The sequence below is a fragment of the Labrus mixtus genome, chromosome 1, assembly GCF_963584025.1.
Source record: "Labrus mixtus chromosome 1, fLabMix1.1, whole genome shotgun sequence".
In the NCBI taxonomy this organism is placed as follows: domain Eukaryota; kingdom Metazoa; phylum Chordata; class Actinopteri; order Labriformes; family Labridae; genus Labrus; species Labrus mixtus.
The window spans coordinates 9,793,435-9,811,376 of record NC_083612.1 but is presented as its reverse complement, the minus strand read 5'-3'; the positions used below and the strand labels follow the sequence as shown (position 1 = coordinate 9,811,376).

Sequence of the window (17,942 nt, the reverse complement as noted above, 5' to 3'; positions counted from 1 at the left end):
ACCGGGACAAAGAAACACATTACACCTAATCTAAAAAATCTTCATGGGCTTCCAAGACTCTAAGACTCTTGACTCTAAGCTGCCGGCTGCACATGAACTACAGAAAAGTTTACTGGCTGATATGTTCTGAGATTGCTGAGGCACAGTGGTGCTTTAAGCTTAATGCTATTAGCATGAACAATGCAGATGATGGAGCAACGGATCAAAACATTAAGCAAAAGCTGACAACACTAGTTACTGGTCAAAACTTTTATAGCAAAGAGTATATCCATAGTACATCCAGAGAACTGAGAAACATTTCCATCCTTTTGAAGTCAATATTTAAAGTCTCTTAGCTTCATTCTTACTGCTGCTACAAGCTCCACTCTGCTACCAAGCAAGCTGCTCTCTGTCTCTTTGGAGATTTGAAGTCGTAAACCATTGCACGCTGAGGCCAAAGACAATACTTTAAATCGTGGAAATGAACCAGAAAGAGTCAAGTGGTGGGCCAGATTCACAGATTCTTTATCACATTGTCACTCAGTATTACTATAACATGGCTGAAAAACGATGCAAATGCTTCTCAAAGTAGAGCTTTCCCCCCTTTTTTTTGTGATGACAGGGAGGTTGGAGAAAGTTTACAGCTAAGAATAGAAGCATAACTAATGGATAAGAGGCTGATCCCGTGACGGAGGAAAAACAAAGCAGTGATTTAAACCAAAAGTTATTTCATTTTGAAGGTTAATGAAGCTCTATTATAAATAAAAACACAGTGATTATATGGTAACCATGGAGATCCTGAGGTAATAATCCTCCAGGAGGAGTTCACAGATGGTTCTGATATCTTAGCTCTCTTTAATTACAAACTGAGTTGACTGACAGAACAATCTGTTATCATCAATATGTTTCTGCTCACCTGCTCGCTGCCCAGCGTCCCCATCCCCGATCCCTGCAGTCTGCCTCCAAACAGGAGGCTGTTGGTCTCGCCGTCCCCTCCTCCCAGCCCCCCGTCAGGAGACTCCAGCACCGTGGTCACATGGTTCATGGTGGCGTGGGGGTTGGAGATAACAGTGGAGTTCTTCATGTTTTCCGCCGTGGTGACCGGAGCCTGTTTGCTGGGCTTCCCACCGAATAACCTGTGGCAAATCATCGGGAGGGGAGGGAAGGGGAAAGGGTGAGGAGCGCGGCTTAAGTTCTCATGGAAAGGGCAGGGATAATATCCTTTTGATTCTTATGAGAAGGATTTGTTATTTTAACAAATCACATGAACAGTTAATAAAGGGAGCACTATACAAGAGCGAATGTCAGGCAATACAGATCCTTTCCTCAGAGAGAAAAGCATGTTTTAATTTATTTCAGGAGAAAGAGGTCAAAAAGAGTTTTGTCATGCATGCTACACATGATTATGTCTTTAAAAACCTTGTTATTTTTAATTGGATTAAATAAACAATCATTGCGGGGGTTAAAACATCCTCAGGCTGCAATAGTTTTTTTTTTTAGCATAAATATACATTTAAACCCTGATGCTGGTGCAAGAACGAATGTCAAGGGGTTAGCGTGATCATTAGCATACCTCCTCCAGGCACTGTGCATATTAACAGCTAATTAAACAACACATTTCATGTAATTATTCATGGATTTTTTTTTTTCTGCATGAAAGTGTCGCACAGGGAAGTGGACTGACTGAGTTTGCACTCCTCGAGGTCCTGCCGCTAACAGGACAAAAATACAACCCACCAGCATTTCTCTTTACTCTCTTTGCATCAAGGAAGAAAGAAGAGGGAACAAAGAGGTAGAGTCAGTGCTCCGATTTGATTCAAGGCCAACAAACACACACACACACACACACACACACACACACACACACAGAACTCTCTCCTGCGTCTCTGCTAATCCTGGGTTAGAGTTAAATGGCAGGTCGGGCTGTGACGACTGGAGCCGCGGTGGGCGATAATGGCAGCACACAGCCTCTTTGAAGAGTTATCACTCCCTCACATTAATGAGGGCAGAGAGCTGAGGTAAGACTCAGCTCCCGTTACCCCACACCACACCCTCCACCCTCCACCCCCCAACCCCCCCATGCACCGCCAAGGCTGAGGCTTGGCAGCTGATCAGCTGAGCTCAAGACCTGCCTTGCACAATGGCCTGATTTAACCTCACTGAGCCCGTGTAAGTGTGTGTGAGTGTGTGTGCTAAACAAGCCCACACGTGTGATCCTTACTCACCACTGTTTATCCTTTACTAACACTGCATGATTACTGGCTTTTTCATGTGTGTGTGTGTGTGTGTGTGTGTGTGTGTGTGCTATATGTGGGTAATTCAAGCCCATACAGGGGGGCAGCTCTCAGTGTTACTCATCAGTTAGCCGTCTCTGAGTCTGCAGGACTACTGACAACACAAACGATGCTCTGTTAGAGTGTTTACCTGCGAAGTGTCGGTGAAGAAACCTGCTGTCTCCCTGTCAGAGGGACAGTCGCAGCTCCCCCGCCCTGCATCACAACTCCGCTCCTGAGGTTGTCGATCTCCGAGACGCCTTTCTCCCGATCCGTCTGATTGGCCAGCAGAACACCAGAGCCATTCGTCTTGGTGATGCTGAGTGAGTTTTTGCCGTGAGACGTGACAGACAGCACGGCGGCCTCGATGCTGCTGGTGGAGGAGCGGTTTCCGTTGCGAGCAGCTGCTCCCGAGCGGCTGGGTCTTGGCAGGCTGCGGTACTGCAGAGTGGAGCGGGCGCTCATGGGGAGGAAGCCGTCGTCATGGTGACCCAGCGCTGACCCTCCGTCCTGCCCACCCGACTTCAACCCTCCTGTCAGGGAGCGTCCCCCAGATTTGGGCATCTTCCCCAGGGTGGCAGAGCCACTTGTGATGGTGGCACCGCTCGCAGTAACCATGGTAACCATCCCAGTGCCCTGCTTCTTGAAGCCAAAGGTGCTGGTCGGGGTGCGTGACGCCAGTGTGTGTGTCTGGGAGTGAGGGTCTGAGACGGTGTGCGTGAGGGCGTGTGTGTTCGCCGTGCGGCCGGAGGAGAGCGATTGTTTCTTTGCCTCGTCGCCACTGCTGCGTCCTGTGTCTGAGGGCGAGCGGTGCAGGCCGTTAGGGCGAGGAGAGAGGCGACCCTTTTCTGAGACCTTGACGTCATCCGTCTTACCTGGAGGACACAAAGGAAGAGACATCAGAGGGGAGTGTGGGTGCTTCTGTTTCAAGACTGTTGTTTTCGAAGCTAGAAGAAACCGCAGCCCAAAATCAGACATTATCTTAAAGTGTTCAAAAGATGAAGATGTCTTTAATACCTTCACATAGTTTATGTCATAGCAGCACAGCCACTAAAAGAGCAACATTTCAGCCCACATCATTAAATGACAGCACACTGTAGATCACACAGGATGTCCTAACCAGACGACTTCTCAGGCATCCTTAAATAACTTCTGCCTCAGAAAACTGAAAGCTTCTTTCACTTATTCACTTTTGGAACAATTTTATTAAGTCGTTAACTGTCTCATTAAATTACCAGCAAAACCGATGTGTGTGCAGAGATCTGTGATCTACTAATCTGCCTATGATCATGTGAGAACTGAAGTTACAAATTAAAAAAATGAAGCTCAAACTCTTCCTATTTCTCTCAAAACTCACAACATAAATATGTCCAGCATGTGTAAAGCTAAGGACACTTTAAATATATCTGAAATAGACTTTTCAGCTTTTATTCACACTTTGAAAAAACTGAAATGTCTTTCAGGGACTTAAGAAAAACACACAGCAAAATGTCACAGTAACAGCTTAAATCAAAAAGCAATATCTGTCTTTTACTTAAATGTATCATAAGATAATAATTTGTTTGCATAAATTATTCAGCATGAAACATCTCACCTGAACTGTGGGTCTTCAGGCCGGCAGAGCTTGTGGAGCCTGTGCTACTGGTGCTTTTAGTCCGGGGGGAAGTCACCCCCACCTGAGTGCTCATTCCTCTCCTCCAGGAGCCCGTGTGGGACACAGAGGGGGTCTTCCTCCCCGAGCCGCCCTTGTCGGACTCATCAGAAATGTCTGAGGGGTTCCGGCGGCCCCACTTGGAGCCTGTCTCCATCCTGACCCCGCTGTCTGACCCGCCGTCTGGCCTCTTCACCTCGTCTCCTGACCAGACCTGGTGCACCGCTGTGGAGGCCGAGTGCTTCTCTGCATCCGTCACAGGCTGAGAACACACACACACACACTCACAGATTTATGACTGCTGAAGAAAGCGTCTTTTATGAGACGCTGCCAAGTGCCTCTAAAGAGCTCTGCATTTTATGACCACAGCCATCACGCTGTGTGATCCTGCCACACCACCAACACCTGAGCAGTTTGTCAGGAAGCAGTCTGACCACATCAGGGTCGGAGCGAGACGACCTCAGCTGGTTATTTAGATGTTTAAATCATGTTGCTTAATTTAGGGTTTGCTGAGCAGCTCATGGTTTTAAGAGAGAGACCTGGGCTTTAAGTCCAGTCCAGTTCCAAGTCTTCAGTTTTGAAATTATTCTTCACTATGAATTTAAAGGTCAAGAAGATGCTTTTTTAGTGGTTTCTAATACATTTCTTTTAAAGCTTAATACCAGGTGTGTCAGAGAAGGATAGGACTAGTGCTGCATATAACTACTCATTTTGTTTTGGTGAATCTGATGACTATTTCCTTGATTATTCCATGAACTGTTTAGTCTATAAAATGTAAAAAAGGTGAGACTTATGCTTGTCAAAATGTTCTGTAATGTCTTCAAATTGCCTCTTTTGTCCATTCAACAGTCAAAAAATACAAAGACACATGTTTTCATTAATGATCAATAGATCGTCTAAAGCAGACGTTCTCTAAGTGGTCCAGCCTCAGGACCCATCACCAACTCCTTAATGAGAAATCTTGACCCAAATTTCCTTCTTTTTCCCCCCCAACCAATCAGATTTATTCAGTCAAACCTTGTCCAGTTTGGACCTCAGGCAGTACAAATGTGACAGAACAAAGAGGCCGAACATAGCAACCATGTTTGAAGTGCTTCACAGACTTTTTGACACCATTTTTTCCCCCCAGTCACAACCCGCTGAAAACAGCTCGGCGAGCCACTTTTGGGTCCTGACCCACCATTTGAGAACCCCTGCTCTATAGACGCACTGAGGCAGCTCGCCTGTTGCTGATAATCTGCGACTTCATCAGGTTACATTTGAGTCTTGAATGAGTCTTGCAGGAGTCATATCTCATGTTGGTGAGCCCTCCCTTCAGTCTCAAACCTTCACCCTCCTGCGTTGACTCTGGAGTAAAGTTAAAGAGTGGAAACACTGATCACCCTGAGAGCTTTACGAGGATTAAAGTATACCGTTGCTACTTTAACCATAGCCTCCAGTTTTCTAACACGAAATTACAGCTACACGAGTGATAATGGCTGCTTTAATGTTTATCCTGCAGTTACCATGGCAACACGTCACAAATGCATCAAGCTGCTCTGCCAGCAGACCTTTAGAAGAAACCTGATTAAAAAACCCAGTCCAGTCAAAGTGTGTTATAAGCAGAGCCAGATGATGCAGACTCAATTAACCTGCTCTGTGTCGGCCGCTCTACAGAGAGAAAGACTCCTTTGTTTCATCCTCAGCACATCGACCTGTGCAGCCGTAATGGACACACGTCACATGATGACCACGTCCGTGCGTGTGAGACGTACACGTGACTCAGCCGACGGTGTTATCATCTCAGCGATCGCTCTGCTGAACCGTGGAGGCTCTTAATCAGTGTTTAATAGTTTAGGAGCCAGAGTCAACATGGGCTTTAGCTGTGTGAGCTCACAGCTGTGCCCCCTCAGACGCACATTCTTCTCTGCAGGAACAGGAATGCTGGGACACAGCGGGTTTAGTGAAATGAGGCCAGTGGAAGACGACGGATAAATGAGTTCACCCCTTCAGCAACCAAGTTTAGATTTCTTCCAACTATTCAACAACATGAGATCAGGCTGGTTGATATTTTTTTTTTTTACGGGTGTCATGCTGCCTTCATCATCTTTTTCGACATGGGAGCGTCAGCATGCAATACACACATTTGAAGGTGTTTTATGCACACACTTTTTGTTGTTGTGATTTATTCTGTCATGTTCTGGTATTAGTGATATAATGTTTTTGCATATCCCACAAATACGTTTAAACTTTTATTTACAAATGAAATGTTGATGCTTTGGCAAAATTGTTTCTGCAACTTTTTCTTCTCAAACTGAACTATGCACATCCTGACAGCTCTGTGGAAAAGTTACTGACAACAACAATTTTTTTTAAGCTAGTAAAGAGGTCTTTCTTTTGCTTCATATTGACCTGATGTTAAGGGACCATTGGGCTTCAGCAGCTGAGACTAACAGCATTATGTATCTAAACTGTACCCAAAGATTTTCAGGAAGTGAGTAAAACTGCTCAATATTTATTCTAATGATCGCTATGAACGGTTTCCCACCACATTGCACAAGATTTACCCTAAATCAAAGTCACTGATGCTTGTTAAGCAACATGTTTGAGTGATTGTGGAAACGCTGATAACACAAATGTTAAATCACATCCCAAATAAAATGATTTCCAAAGCTTGTAGTAAAGTAAATGTCTGTCCTGATAACAGAGGTCAATGTGAAGAAAGGAAGTCTACACTGACAGTCCGACGCACTCTGATGCAGTGTAAAAATCCTTTATTAACAGGGGTGTCTGTCTATGCGTTTGGACTCTAAAGATTTTTGCACTGCATCAAAGTGACTCAGACTTTCAGTTTAGACTGCCTTTCTTCACAATGAACTTTGTTTGTTATCAGGCACTCGCTTCAACCTTAAAAAAAATGTTGAACTGCTTCTAAATAAGGAATATGACCCCTGAAATATCCCATCGTCATATCTGTTTGCAGACAGAAGAGAGGAGAAATGTGTCCACTTAAAACATTTTCTGAAACTACATCGTTTCAAATCAAAGGATAAACCCATTCAAATTTAAATTGTCTGGGTTTGGCTTTTCAAAAATCTATAAGCAACAGTATTTTTTTCCCTGAGACTCAGACTCACCTGTGCGTTGAGGCCTTTGCGCTGTGCAGCGGGCGTGTTGGCGTAGGAGGAGATGGAGGAGCTGGTGTTGATGTCATCTGTGTCGATGTTGTCACTGATGCCACTGCTCACCGAGCTGCTGTCATCCCAGCTGTAAACACACAAAGAAGAAGAAGACAGAGTACAGTCAGTACTGTTGGAACAATGAATCCTCCATGGTGGAGAGGATGGGGGAGTCCACACGAGAGGCTCTTTGGGAACAAGTTTGGTTCCCCTTTGAAGAGACAGACATTTAATTCACTCTGCAGACGGTCGACATAGCCTGAAGACACAGCGGTGAGATGCTTTTTAAACCATGAACACCGCACTGATCTGCATCAGTCAGCTGAACTCTGCAGAGACAAAGATGCTTTGAGGAGCTGCAGGGAGGTTTCCCCTTTTTCTAAAATCAAGTGTGACTGCGGTTGTTTAAGAATGATTATGTTGTTATGATTGAGAACATTTTTTGTGTGAATGTGGAAAAAAGATTCAGCTTACATAATTTTACAAGAACAGCCAGTAGGCTACAAGTGTTTCTCACAAATGAATGCCTCTGTATGAAACACAAACACATTCATAAAATATTTTTATAGGGAAATAAAATTGTGCATTAATGACCAAAAAAAAAAAAAGGATCCGGATCTGTGACTGCCTGGTGATTCTGTCTCTCTATTCTCAGCCGTCAGCTTGGATACACACACACATACACACAAACAGGCTGAATGGGGCTGTCTATCATCTGAACAAAGGCTCATCGGAGGGGTGACATCATGATGTGTGTGTGTCTGTGTGTGTGTCTGTGTGTGTGTGTGTGTGTGTGTGTGTGTGTGTGTGAGCTGTTCAAACAGACCCATCTGAGCAGAGCAAACAGGCTGGGAGTTAATGCTGGAAATTTGTAAATATGTGTGTGTGTGTGTGTGTGTGTGTGTGTGTGTGTGTGTGTGTGTGTGTGTGTGTGTGTGTGTGTGTGTGTTCACTGGGAGTCTGAGGGGAACAGGAAGCCTGGCCAGTTGGCAAACATCACTTTGAAAGAGGACCAGAGGGTGGCTGATGGTGACGGCCAGGCTTGGATGCACCAGCACACACACACACACACACACACACACACACACACACACACACACACACACACACACACACACACACACACACACACACACACACACACACACACACACACACAGATGAAAAAGCTAAAACTTCTCAAGTCTTTTAAGTTCAAACCAATGACACAAATAAACCTCCTGCATAGAAGGTTTTTTTTGTCGTGCAACACTTCTACATACAAAAACAACAAACAGCTTTCCTTCACACTCAAAAGCTGCAATTAAATAATCCCTTCTCTGTCGACTAATCTGTTGATGTTGCATAACTATGTCTATAACATTCTGAATAATATTCCCCAGAGCCTGAGATGATGTATCTAAAATACTAAATATGCAGCATTCAGTGATACAATAATACACAACAAAGAGTGGGACCTCATCCTCATGTTTGAGTTGATGCAAACAAATAATGTTTCTCCCATTGCTAACATCATGTTACTGGCATCTTGTCTTCTGTTTACCTTCATCTAGACAAGAGCCAATACAATACCTGGTCACCAAAAATGTTTTTTGTGGAAACGCAAAAGCCAATAGATTTTGCCTCAATACAAAAGGGGTTAATTTAGTAAAGTTTCAAAATGTAATCAGTCATCTTTCAAGTTGCAAATAAAGCAAATTAATCAGGAGCAGTTCAACAGCCAAGTGGGAAATCTCCAATGTTTCCCAGCAGCACTTTAACACAACGTGATCGTCATCGCTTCAATAAAACCTAACAACAACAATAATTGTTTGCCTCCTGGAGTCCCTGATTCAAACTCTTATCAGCTGCTTCATGGAAGGTTTAAAGTCAAGTACACTTGTAGATTTTTTAAGGCAACAACCTGACACACACACACACACACACACACACACACACACACACACACACACACACACACACACACACACACACACACACACACACACACACACACACACACACACACACACACACACACACACACACACACACATGCACTCAGGCGTGCAAACAGAGCGACACCTTGACAGCCTTTCAGACTCACTGACAGAATCATTCAAAGAGCAGCCGAGTGAAGACAGCAAGTTTAGGAGCTGAAAGCGTCCGTGGAGCGGAGGAACAGAGAAGTGCTGGGAGATTTAGAGTGACCACAACTGTCTCAACCCGTCTTCACAGCCACAGGGGAAAGACACACATACACACACACACACACACACACACACACACACACACACACACACAAATGAACAGATGAAACATACAAACCTGTAAAGAGCTCAACATTTCCTGAACACATAGGCATAGTTTTACTGACCGGCTTCTGCACACACACACACACACACACACACACACACACACACACACACACACACGCATCTACCTGTTCAGGGTGCCTGGGTTGCCGTGGGAACCAGAGCGCTGCGGGAAAATGCCAAGCTGGACAGAGAGGTTCATGACTTCATGCCGCTGAGAGAGTTCACACAGAGCCAAAAATCTCTCCCTCTCTGTCTGACTCTCCCTCTCCCTCTCTTTGTGCTTTCCCTCTCTCTCTCTCTCTTTCCCTCTCTCTCTCTGGCAGAGTTCCTAGACGGAGCTCCTTTGTCACCCACTTCCCTGATGCTTCATCCCTCGGGCACTGTTAGTCTCTCTCTGGACTAACTGAGAGAGAAACTTGGGGGGTTAGAGGAGGGAAGGACCTGCCCTGCTGCTGGTAACATGAGCCTCCCCCTGGGGACAGTTAACCACTTCACTGCTGCAGCCGAGCCACTAATAGAGCACACAGAGACGCACATAAAACACACCCCGAGCCCTAAATAAGCCACTTCAGCCTCACAAGAATCAAACGGCAACACAAGTCGAAGCCACATGATCACAGACAGAAAAGGACCATCCTCGCCCCACTGTTGCTTTTTCCTCTGTGTGCTTCCCAGCTCGGGTTTGTGTGTATGTGTATGCGTGTGTGTCTGTGTGTACAAGACTGCAATTTCCCAGACAGATCCACCCTGACTAGCTGACAAGCCAGTGCTAATTAGAGATCAGGCTAAGCTGAGTGGCCCAGCCCACAGCCTCCATGCTGGCAAAGCGAACCCGCCGGTTAACAACCGCCGAGCCCTTAACGGCCAATCACAGGAGACGGAGACCTGAACTGCTGCAGCCTCTCCAGGGAGGAAGTGGTGCCAAGCTGAGGCCAACAACTAATGGATCATTACACTGAAAGGGAAACTTTTTACTCTTCCTCTCAAAGGTTGAGTTCGCCTCTCAGGGCCGGCTCAAAATAAAAGGACTCTTCATGAGGTTTGCTTGATTCGTCCCTCAGGAAAATCAGGGGAGCAAACGTTATCCTTCTGCATCGCTCTCTAACCCGCTCTCTCAGACCTGTCAGTCACACGGGTGGCTGCCCACCAAGGAGTCTGGTTCTGTTCTGGTTTTCTGCCCGTTCAAAGGAAGTTTTTCCTTACCACTATTGCCAAATTCTTCATGATGGGTCTCCAGTTTAAAAAAAAAAAAAGTACAGTCTAGACCTATTCTTTTTGGAAATTGTCGTTGGATAACTTTTATTACAGTTTGATTGATGAATTGATCCTTGTTTTGGCCCCTGACTAGTATCGATGTTCAGCCCATGTTGCCTAGTTATATGAGAGGTTCCCAAATCCAGACTTTACCCTCCAGAGGGCAAAACTCTTGAAACATGTTTGACTTTCTGGATTTTAAAATCTGGTGTTTTTAGGTCAGTACTGTCCAAGCTGGATCACAACAACGATTGAAAGATTAATTAAAAGTAGAAGACAGAGTGGCTGATGCTGTTTGCCAGCGCCCAGTCACTCTGACCCCTAAGCTAATATCAGTTATTAGCTTGCACACTCCTGTTGAAAGAATCAAAAAGCCCCATCCTCAACTCTAGTTCTGGTTGGGGAACAGATAACCCACGTTGTCAACATCTTCCCAACATCTCGTTTTCCTCAGACTTCTTTTGTTATTGTTTTCTGTTTCAGTGCAAAGCATCGCTTCAGAAAGCAGTCTCTATTTATAAAAACAACTGTAATCCATGACATCTTGTGCCACCAGACCAAGTTAGATTTTGCATTTCCGTCTCTTGCACACATTATACTATTTACAATATCTTGTAGAGAGTGATATGCAAGGATTTTCTTTTCTTGTAGTGTGTGCATGTTTTACACTGGTAAGAAAAGTGTCTGTTCCTCTTCAATTATCTGATGCAACATGTTTTTTTGGATTGGTTAGGATTTTATAATTCTTGCACCCTGCGCCTAGCCTTCCATTAGCTTGCAATGCTATAATTTTGGGGATTTCCTTTTCAGAGCAATGAAATATGTGTGAGGTTTTTTTGTGACCCTTTGAATAAGCTGGAGTGTTCAATCAAAACTCGACAAGCTTTCCATTCAACGGGATGAAAGGAAGATTGCACTCTCTCACTCGCTAAAGAGGCTAAAAGGCCAATAAAGCAGTCAGAGAGGACAGTAATGAAGAGAGAAAAGTGACCCAAATCAAGACATTCCTCGGAGGAACCTCGTCTCTCGGCGGGTTCCTTAAAAAGCTTTCTGCTTTCTCAAAGGGGTCAGAGATCAGAGGCCAAGACTCCAAATCTTCCCTGAAGAGAAGAGCCGAGTGGGGGAGGACGGGGAGTGGCCATGTGGGTCAGCCAATAGGAGTGTCCGTATGTGTCCTGAGAAAAAAGGCTGTGTTGTGTTTGTTTAACTTTTCTTTGGTGCGTCCCCGGGGGATTGAGGTCTGTCCACGGCCTGGTTAGCCTTGCGGTACTGTAACCCCCCCCCTGCTGAATAAACCCCGTCCGACTCTGGCACAGGATCTGTGCTGCAGAAACGTACACACAGACATGCAGCCACAACAGAGCTGTGAAGCAGAAGTAAGGGGATTTCCTGTGTTTGAGGGGCGACTACTGGTCCTCCTCCCGCAGCTGGATCATATAACCCCAAATCTCCGTGTCTGTCCTCAAAGACAGACGGACGAGGAGGATTTTAAACGTCTAAACCCTCAGGGTTGTCGGGGATACTGAGGACACAGTTGATGTGTGTGTATGTTGTACACATGTAAAACCAGTAAAAGGTAGTTATTTTATGACTTCATCCAGACTATATCAGAACGATCTGGATCATGTAAAACACTTGATCCTATCAGGAAATTTGGTCTGTGGCAAAACATGAAAAACAAGTTTTAGTCATCTGGGGCGGATTCAGACTTTTTAAACTGTGGTGACCCAACCAGAGCGCTGACTTATGCAGGGGCAGCATGAAGTTTGTGTGACAGACCTGAATGAAAAGAAAAACTCTTATTTGCCCTTTCTATCTTCGATACAACAGAGGTGCAACACATACAATGTCTTAGCTTAATTCTTTCTTAGCAGCATTTGCAACAAAGTCCAAGTTGTTGATTTAACATAAGTCCCGCCTCTCACTTTGCAAACGGCCACTCGTAGGTCAGAATTTTGGGATGGCACCAGGGGCGACCAATCAGCTTCAATACGGGCCCAAGTAACCCCCTGGTAACCCATCTGAATCCTGTTCCACAAAATCCATAAAATCAGATATCAGTTGAATCAGATCCAAGACCAGGTTCAAATACAACAATGTGGTGTTATGATCTCAAAGTCAAAATCAATGACTGCAACCAAAATGTAAAAACAATTAAGACAAGTATCGGTTAACATATATCCTGGTACTGACTTGAACTATAGCACATAGGTTTGTATATGTCACATACATAATCTCTCTCTCTCTCTCTCTCTAAAATGAAATGCCATGTATTGTCTGTTTGTGGTTTATAATGTAGTGAACCCTCATGCAACTCTGTTTATGGTATCTTACAGAAAGTGATTCTGATATCCCATCAACTCATGTGATATCTTCAGATGCTCAACCGACGCGCTCTCATCCCCAGTTTGTTAAACACCTACACTTTGTCACAGCTGCACTTTGAAATCTGTGTCTAACTTGTACTCAAGTAACCCTAAGCAACTATTTTCTTTATTTTTTAAACACACTGTTAAACTTTTTGGAAACACAAACATAATATGAGCAAAACCTATGACCCAATATTGACTTTTTGATTCTCGTGGGTTCATGAACACCAGAAACCTTGGTGAAAGTCAAGAGTTTATTGACCTAGCTGATGCCCTAAAGCACCATGCCAAGTGGACTTTATCCGTCTTTTTCCTGCAGCACATCTCTCTGCCTCAGCTGAGATGTTCTCATTGGCTCATTAGGATTATATTCAAAATAATAACGCATTACTTTTCACAAGTAAAGAAACAAGAAGGGAATAAAAACAACTTTTGCTTTCCAATGACTGCTCCGTGTTACCATTAACTTAAGACACAAAGAACAAAGAACAGATAGAGAGATATATAAAACCAGACCGACACATGCTCAGACAGGCAACGATCATATGCAAATAGGGCAAATAAATACGAATGCAGACATTTCCCCAGGTACCAGAAAGTTGTTCAGCCAGTTTTATTATATCGACAAACATTAAGAGTTATCACTTTAATATCTGTTCTTACAGCTGCTCGGTGCCGGAGGGACCAGAAAATGTGATTTCAGTGTTTGAAGGCTTAAAATGTGAAGAAAGGTGTGGTCTATTTAGATCTTCAATAATCTGGATTGATTCATGTAATGTTTAAGATATCATACTTGGTTTTTTTCCACATAAAAAAAAAGGAAACTGTTGCAAATGATCTACACATAGAAGGGTTCTTCTAAATTATCGCATATAGAAGAACATCAGACATGCTGTGGAAAGCAACCATCGTCAACATTACATGTAGACAATTTTAGGATGAAGGCGGCTCAGGGGCCGATGTGATGGGACCCGGCACATTCCAGGCAGAAGACCAGGAGCCGCGTGGAGCGAAAATGACACAGCTGTCCCTGCACTGACGAGAAATGACAGGACTCACACTGAGGAATGTTTCTCGCTCTCCCTCGCTCTCCCGTGTCTGCTCCCATTGTCTCCTGCCTTGGGAAAACATTTGCTATCTACACTGGGAGCATTTATCAAAGCATTGAGATCCCTCTGGCCGCCTCTCTTTTCACACACACTTCCTTTGACTCGTCTCTTTCTCTCTCGCTCTCTGTTTGATGTGTAAACACGCGCTCCTTTATAGTCGACCGACTGACCCGAATCCACTGAATAAAAAAACACACACCAAAACCCTTCGCACATGTGACACGTATCACTGCCCGCAAGGCACACGACTCGGCCGTACTGCTTCCGCTCGTGTAACAAAATTTAAAGGTCCTGTGGGAAAAAAGCGTGTGGAATGTCTCACATGCGTGCAGATATACTTAAATCTCACACTGCATACAAACCGACCTATTGTCACCTCACTGCTATAATGAAACTCAAAGTCTGCGGCCTCTGCACCTGTAGTGTAAGAAACAGGTTCATGGGATCCCGCAGGGCAGATTATTAAGAATTCGAAGTTATGCCTGAGAGCAGGAACAACATGACGGCAAACTTTGTCCTGAATCTGTTATTTTTTTATGCTCATCTGGTTGGAAAACTTCTTTGAAGTGTTTTCCAATGAGGGATATTCCACTTTGAGGAAATCAAACATTTTCAGGAGTTTCCTCTTTGAATATTGAGCCACTTGTTTTTGTCTAGTTTGTTCATTGTTTCCCCACAGATACTTCTAATGGGGCAAAAAATGTGAATTGAATGAAATTAAGAATTCATCATGATATACAATAGTTACAGCACAGGAAAAGGTAGAAACGGTAGAAAAACATTTAACTGTCTTTAAACTGCACGATTGGTAACAAAATGAACCGATTGCATAATAGTTATTAAAAAAATTAGATAGGTTACAGATGTGGCGCACAGATGTTGAGCTTGTTATCAACCTCTTTACCCCAAATTTATTCAAACATGACAGAAAATCTATTTTACCCTTCGATACATAAGTGGGGCAAAAATGGCCTGATGAGATTGTTTTCTTGCAATGGCTGTAATTATAAATGCTTTCATTTCATATTCAATGTATTCCTAATAAAAAAAATACGGAATATGATGGGTTAAACTTTTGGGGAAATTTAATAAAGTTAGTTCCCAGTTTAAAAAAAACGAAGAGATTTGGACACCGAAAAAATCAGAAATCAGAAAATGATTTCAAACTGAAACTGGCTCCATGTGAGAGAGACCATTTGGAGCTCAGGAAATAAAATCCTAACAATTTGAAGGTGTGCAGTCTGTTACAGTTCAAGAGTCCGTGACATGAAAGGTCTTGCATGCAGACTACTGTCCCCGAGCTCTTCCTGCAGCTCACATGGTGAAATCTGGATACTCAACTTTCTCCAGTTACTTTAAAAGCTGCAACCTGCACGGAACCTGCTGACTGCCAGACTTCCCCACCCGCACGGAAAACATCAGTCAGGGAGGATTAAAACTCACCCAGTGCCGAGCGCTCCACAAACCGACTCACTGTGGATGAAATGAAGTCCAACATGCTCTGTCCCTCTGCTTTACTCTCTCCATCTACGGTTTCCTCCTGCTGGGCCGAGATCAGATTCCAGACTGGACCAGAGACGTGAGACTGACTCTGACCTCTGTGCTTCCTTTCAAAACAGCTGGCTCTGTGGCTTCTTCTGCTGGCTGAGGCTCTTACACTTTTGCAATCAAAAAAAACGTCCCGGGTTTTCAGTCCAACCTTTTGTCAGATATCAAGCTCTCTCTTCTCTGTGTGGATCATAACTACACCTCACTGCTTTCAGCCGAGCAATAAAGCAAATAAAACAGAACAAAAACAGGAAAACGCAAACAGGCTTAAACAAATAATAACGACTGAGAGTGAGAGTACAAAGATCAGGAGAGAGCTGTGGATGTTGGAGCTGCAATGTTTGTTTGACAAAAAAAAAAAAGAGAATGTGTGGGAGGAAACCCCTCAGTTACCTGACTGACTGCCCCTCCCTGCTCAGCGTGTGCATCTGTGTGTGAGCTTGCATGTGTGTGTGTGTGTGTGTGTTTTCCTTGGGGGAGGCAGGTGTGCTTGGTAGAAGACCACAAGGGGGGAGATACAGTCTGCTGATACAGTCCCTATGGCAACTAAAACAAAATGTGTCTGAAGATGACGCCTCTGTTCACCTCTTCTCACAACTAAATGTTTGATTCCTCCCTATCGATTCGTTCTCCGTCCCCCTCCACGTAAATCGAGGCTCTCAGTCATAATTTATTCAGCCTCCTCCCACATGCAATTCTGCCAAATGTGTTGCACTACAAAAAAAAGACATCTCACACACTGCAATTGTCACTCTAACAATCTGCCAATGGACAACTATTATTTAAAGGTAGAAGGTGCGATCAAAATCGTAATTTGCTCGAGCTGCAATCATCCGTGGCCTACATGGTTGTGTTAGCGGGCTAATGTTAGCACACTTTAGTTAGCTCGTAGCTTCATATTGCATGTGAATTTACACAGAATGGCCGTGATCTAAAAAATGCTTCTGTGACATCCAAATAAGCAGTGAGTATATGTTATTCTTATTTTCTGTAGTACTTGACTAAAACAGCTTTTTTTAGGCACCCTTAAGAGCCGGTCCTTCTGGCTCGTACTATCAAGAAGTGTCCCTAGCTAATGGGTGCAAATTTGGGTCCCCAAAGCTAAACTTGGAGCAACAAGCGGGCAGCCAGGGTCGAGTCCGACCTGTGGCTCCTTTCATTGCATTTGAGATGCTAAATAAAACATTAGAGAAAGCTGCATCGCACCGCTTCATTACTATTGAAATGGCATTCCACAGTTCCTTATTCTTCTATTTTTAAAAAGGATTTATGATTAAAGTGGAGGAGGTTTTTTTGCAGTGTAGGTGGAGGGGTTTTGTGCAGCAGCTGGGCTGTGTGGGTGTGTGTGGGAGCATCATTAACTTGAGAACATATTTGACCTTACATCTTGAATCATGCAGCCACAGATTGTGGGTCAGACTGCCACAGACTGCTGCAGCGTGCCCTAGAACGCCTCCCTGGACGGGCTTCATTATGAACAAAGACACATACACACACACACACAGAGAGACACACACACACACACACACACACACACACACACACACACACACACACACACACACAGACACACAGAGACACACACACACACACACACACACACACACACACACACACACACACACACAGAGAGACACACACACACACACACACACACACACACACACAGACACACACTTACCACTGGGACACAGCAGGAACGCTGCTTGCAGCATGAACAAAGCTGGGAGGCATTTATGGTGTTTAGTATTCCAGTGGAGTCAAAGGCTGAGTGAAAGTCTGGGTTTCTCTGAAACGGTGTTTAGTCGCATTAAATGTGTTGTGAGAATAAGTGAGTTTATGTGTTGATGCAGAAGATTAGACAAAAGAGAGGTGTGGCTGTGGTGTTCAACCAAATGTTCAACACAGAGACTGCATGAGTCTTCTCAGACTTAAAAACATCACTGCATGCTCTCTTCTTTGTAAATGCTTAATGGTTTCTGATGATCTTCTTTTATAAAAGGAATCAAACTGATCACAGTTGCTTTTAGGAAGACTGCAGTTTAATCCTGATGGGTTATACTGATCCGACATAAACAAAGGTGTCCAGTTTTTCAACATATCTTACATAAAGTTGTTTTTAATGACTCCATGAGAATACTATTTAAAAAACCTCGACGGACTAGTGCAAGTGAGCTATTTTGTAAAGCAGGAGTAAACACTTTTCTGAGAAACTTGATGAAGAAATGTATCTGCCAATTGAAGGATTCTCAGAACTTATGCTGCTGACGAATCCCAGTCATGGTTCTGTGCGATACCAGTCAT

The 17,942-nt window shown here is 44.1% G+C and overlaps 1 protein-coding gene across 3 annotated transcripts in view; it reads right to left on the bottom strand.

Annotated features, from left to right (window-relative positions):
* nav2a (neuron navigator 2a) overlaps positions 1 to 17,942 on the bottom strand; it is a 125,880-nt gene that overhangs the window by 29,890 nt on the left and 78,048 nt on the right. For all 3 annotated transcript variants that reach the window (XM_061060240.1, XM_061060302.1, XM_061060375.1), the window contains exons 12-15: positions 7,020 to 7,149; positions 3,847 to 4,165; positions 2,404 to 3,127; positions 896 to 1,115 (exon numbers count right to left, since the gene is read on the bottom strand). In XM_061060240.1, coding sequence (XP_060916223.1) covers positions 896 to 1,115; positions 2,404 to 3,127; positions 3,847 to 4,165; positions 7,020 to 7,149 — 1,393 coding nt within the window. The remainder of the gene's footprint in view (positions 1 to 895; positions 1,116 to 2,403; positions 3,128 to 3,846; positions 4,166 to 7,019; positions 7,150 to 17,942) is intronic.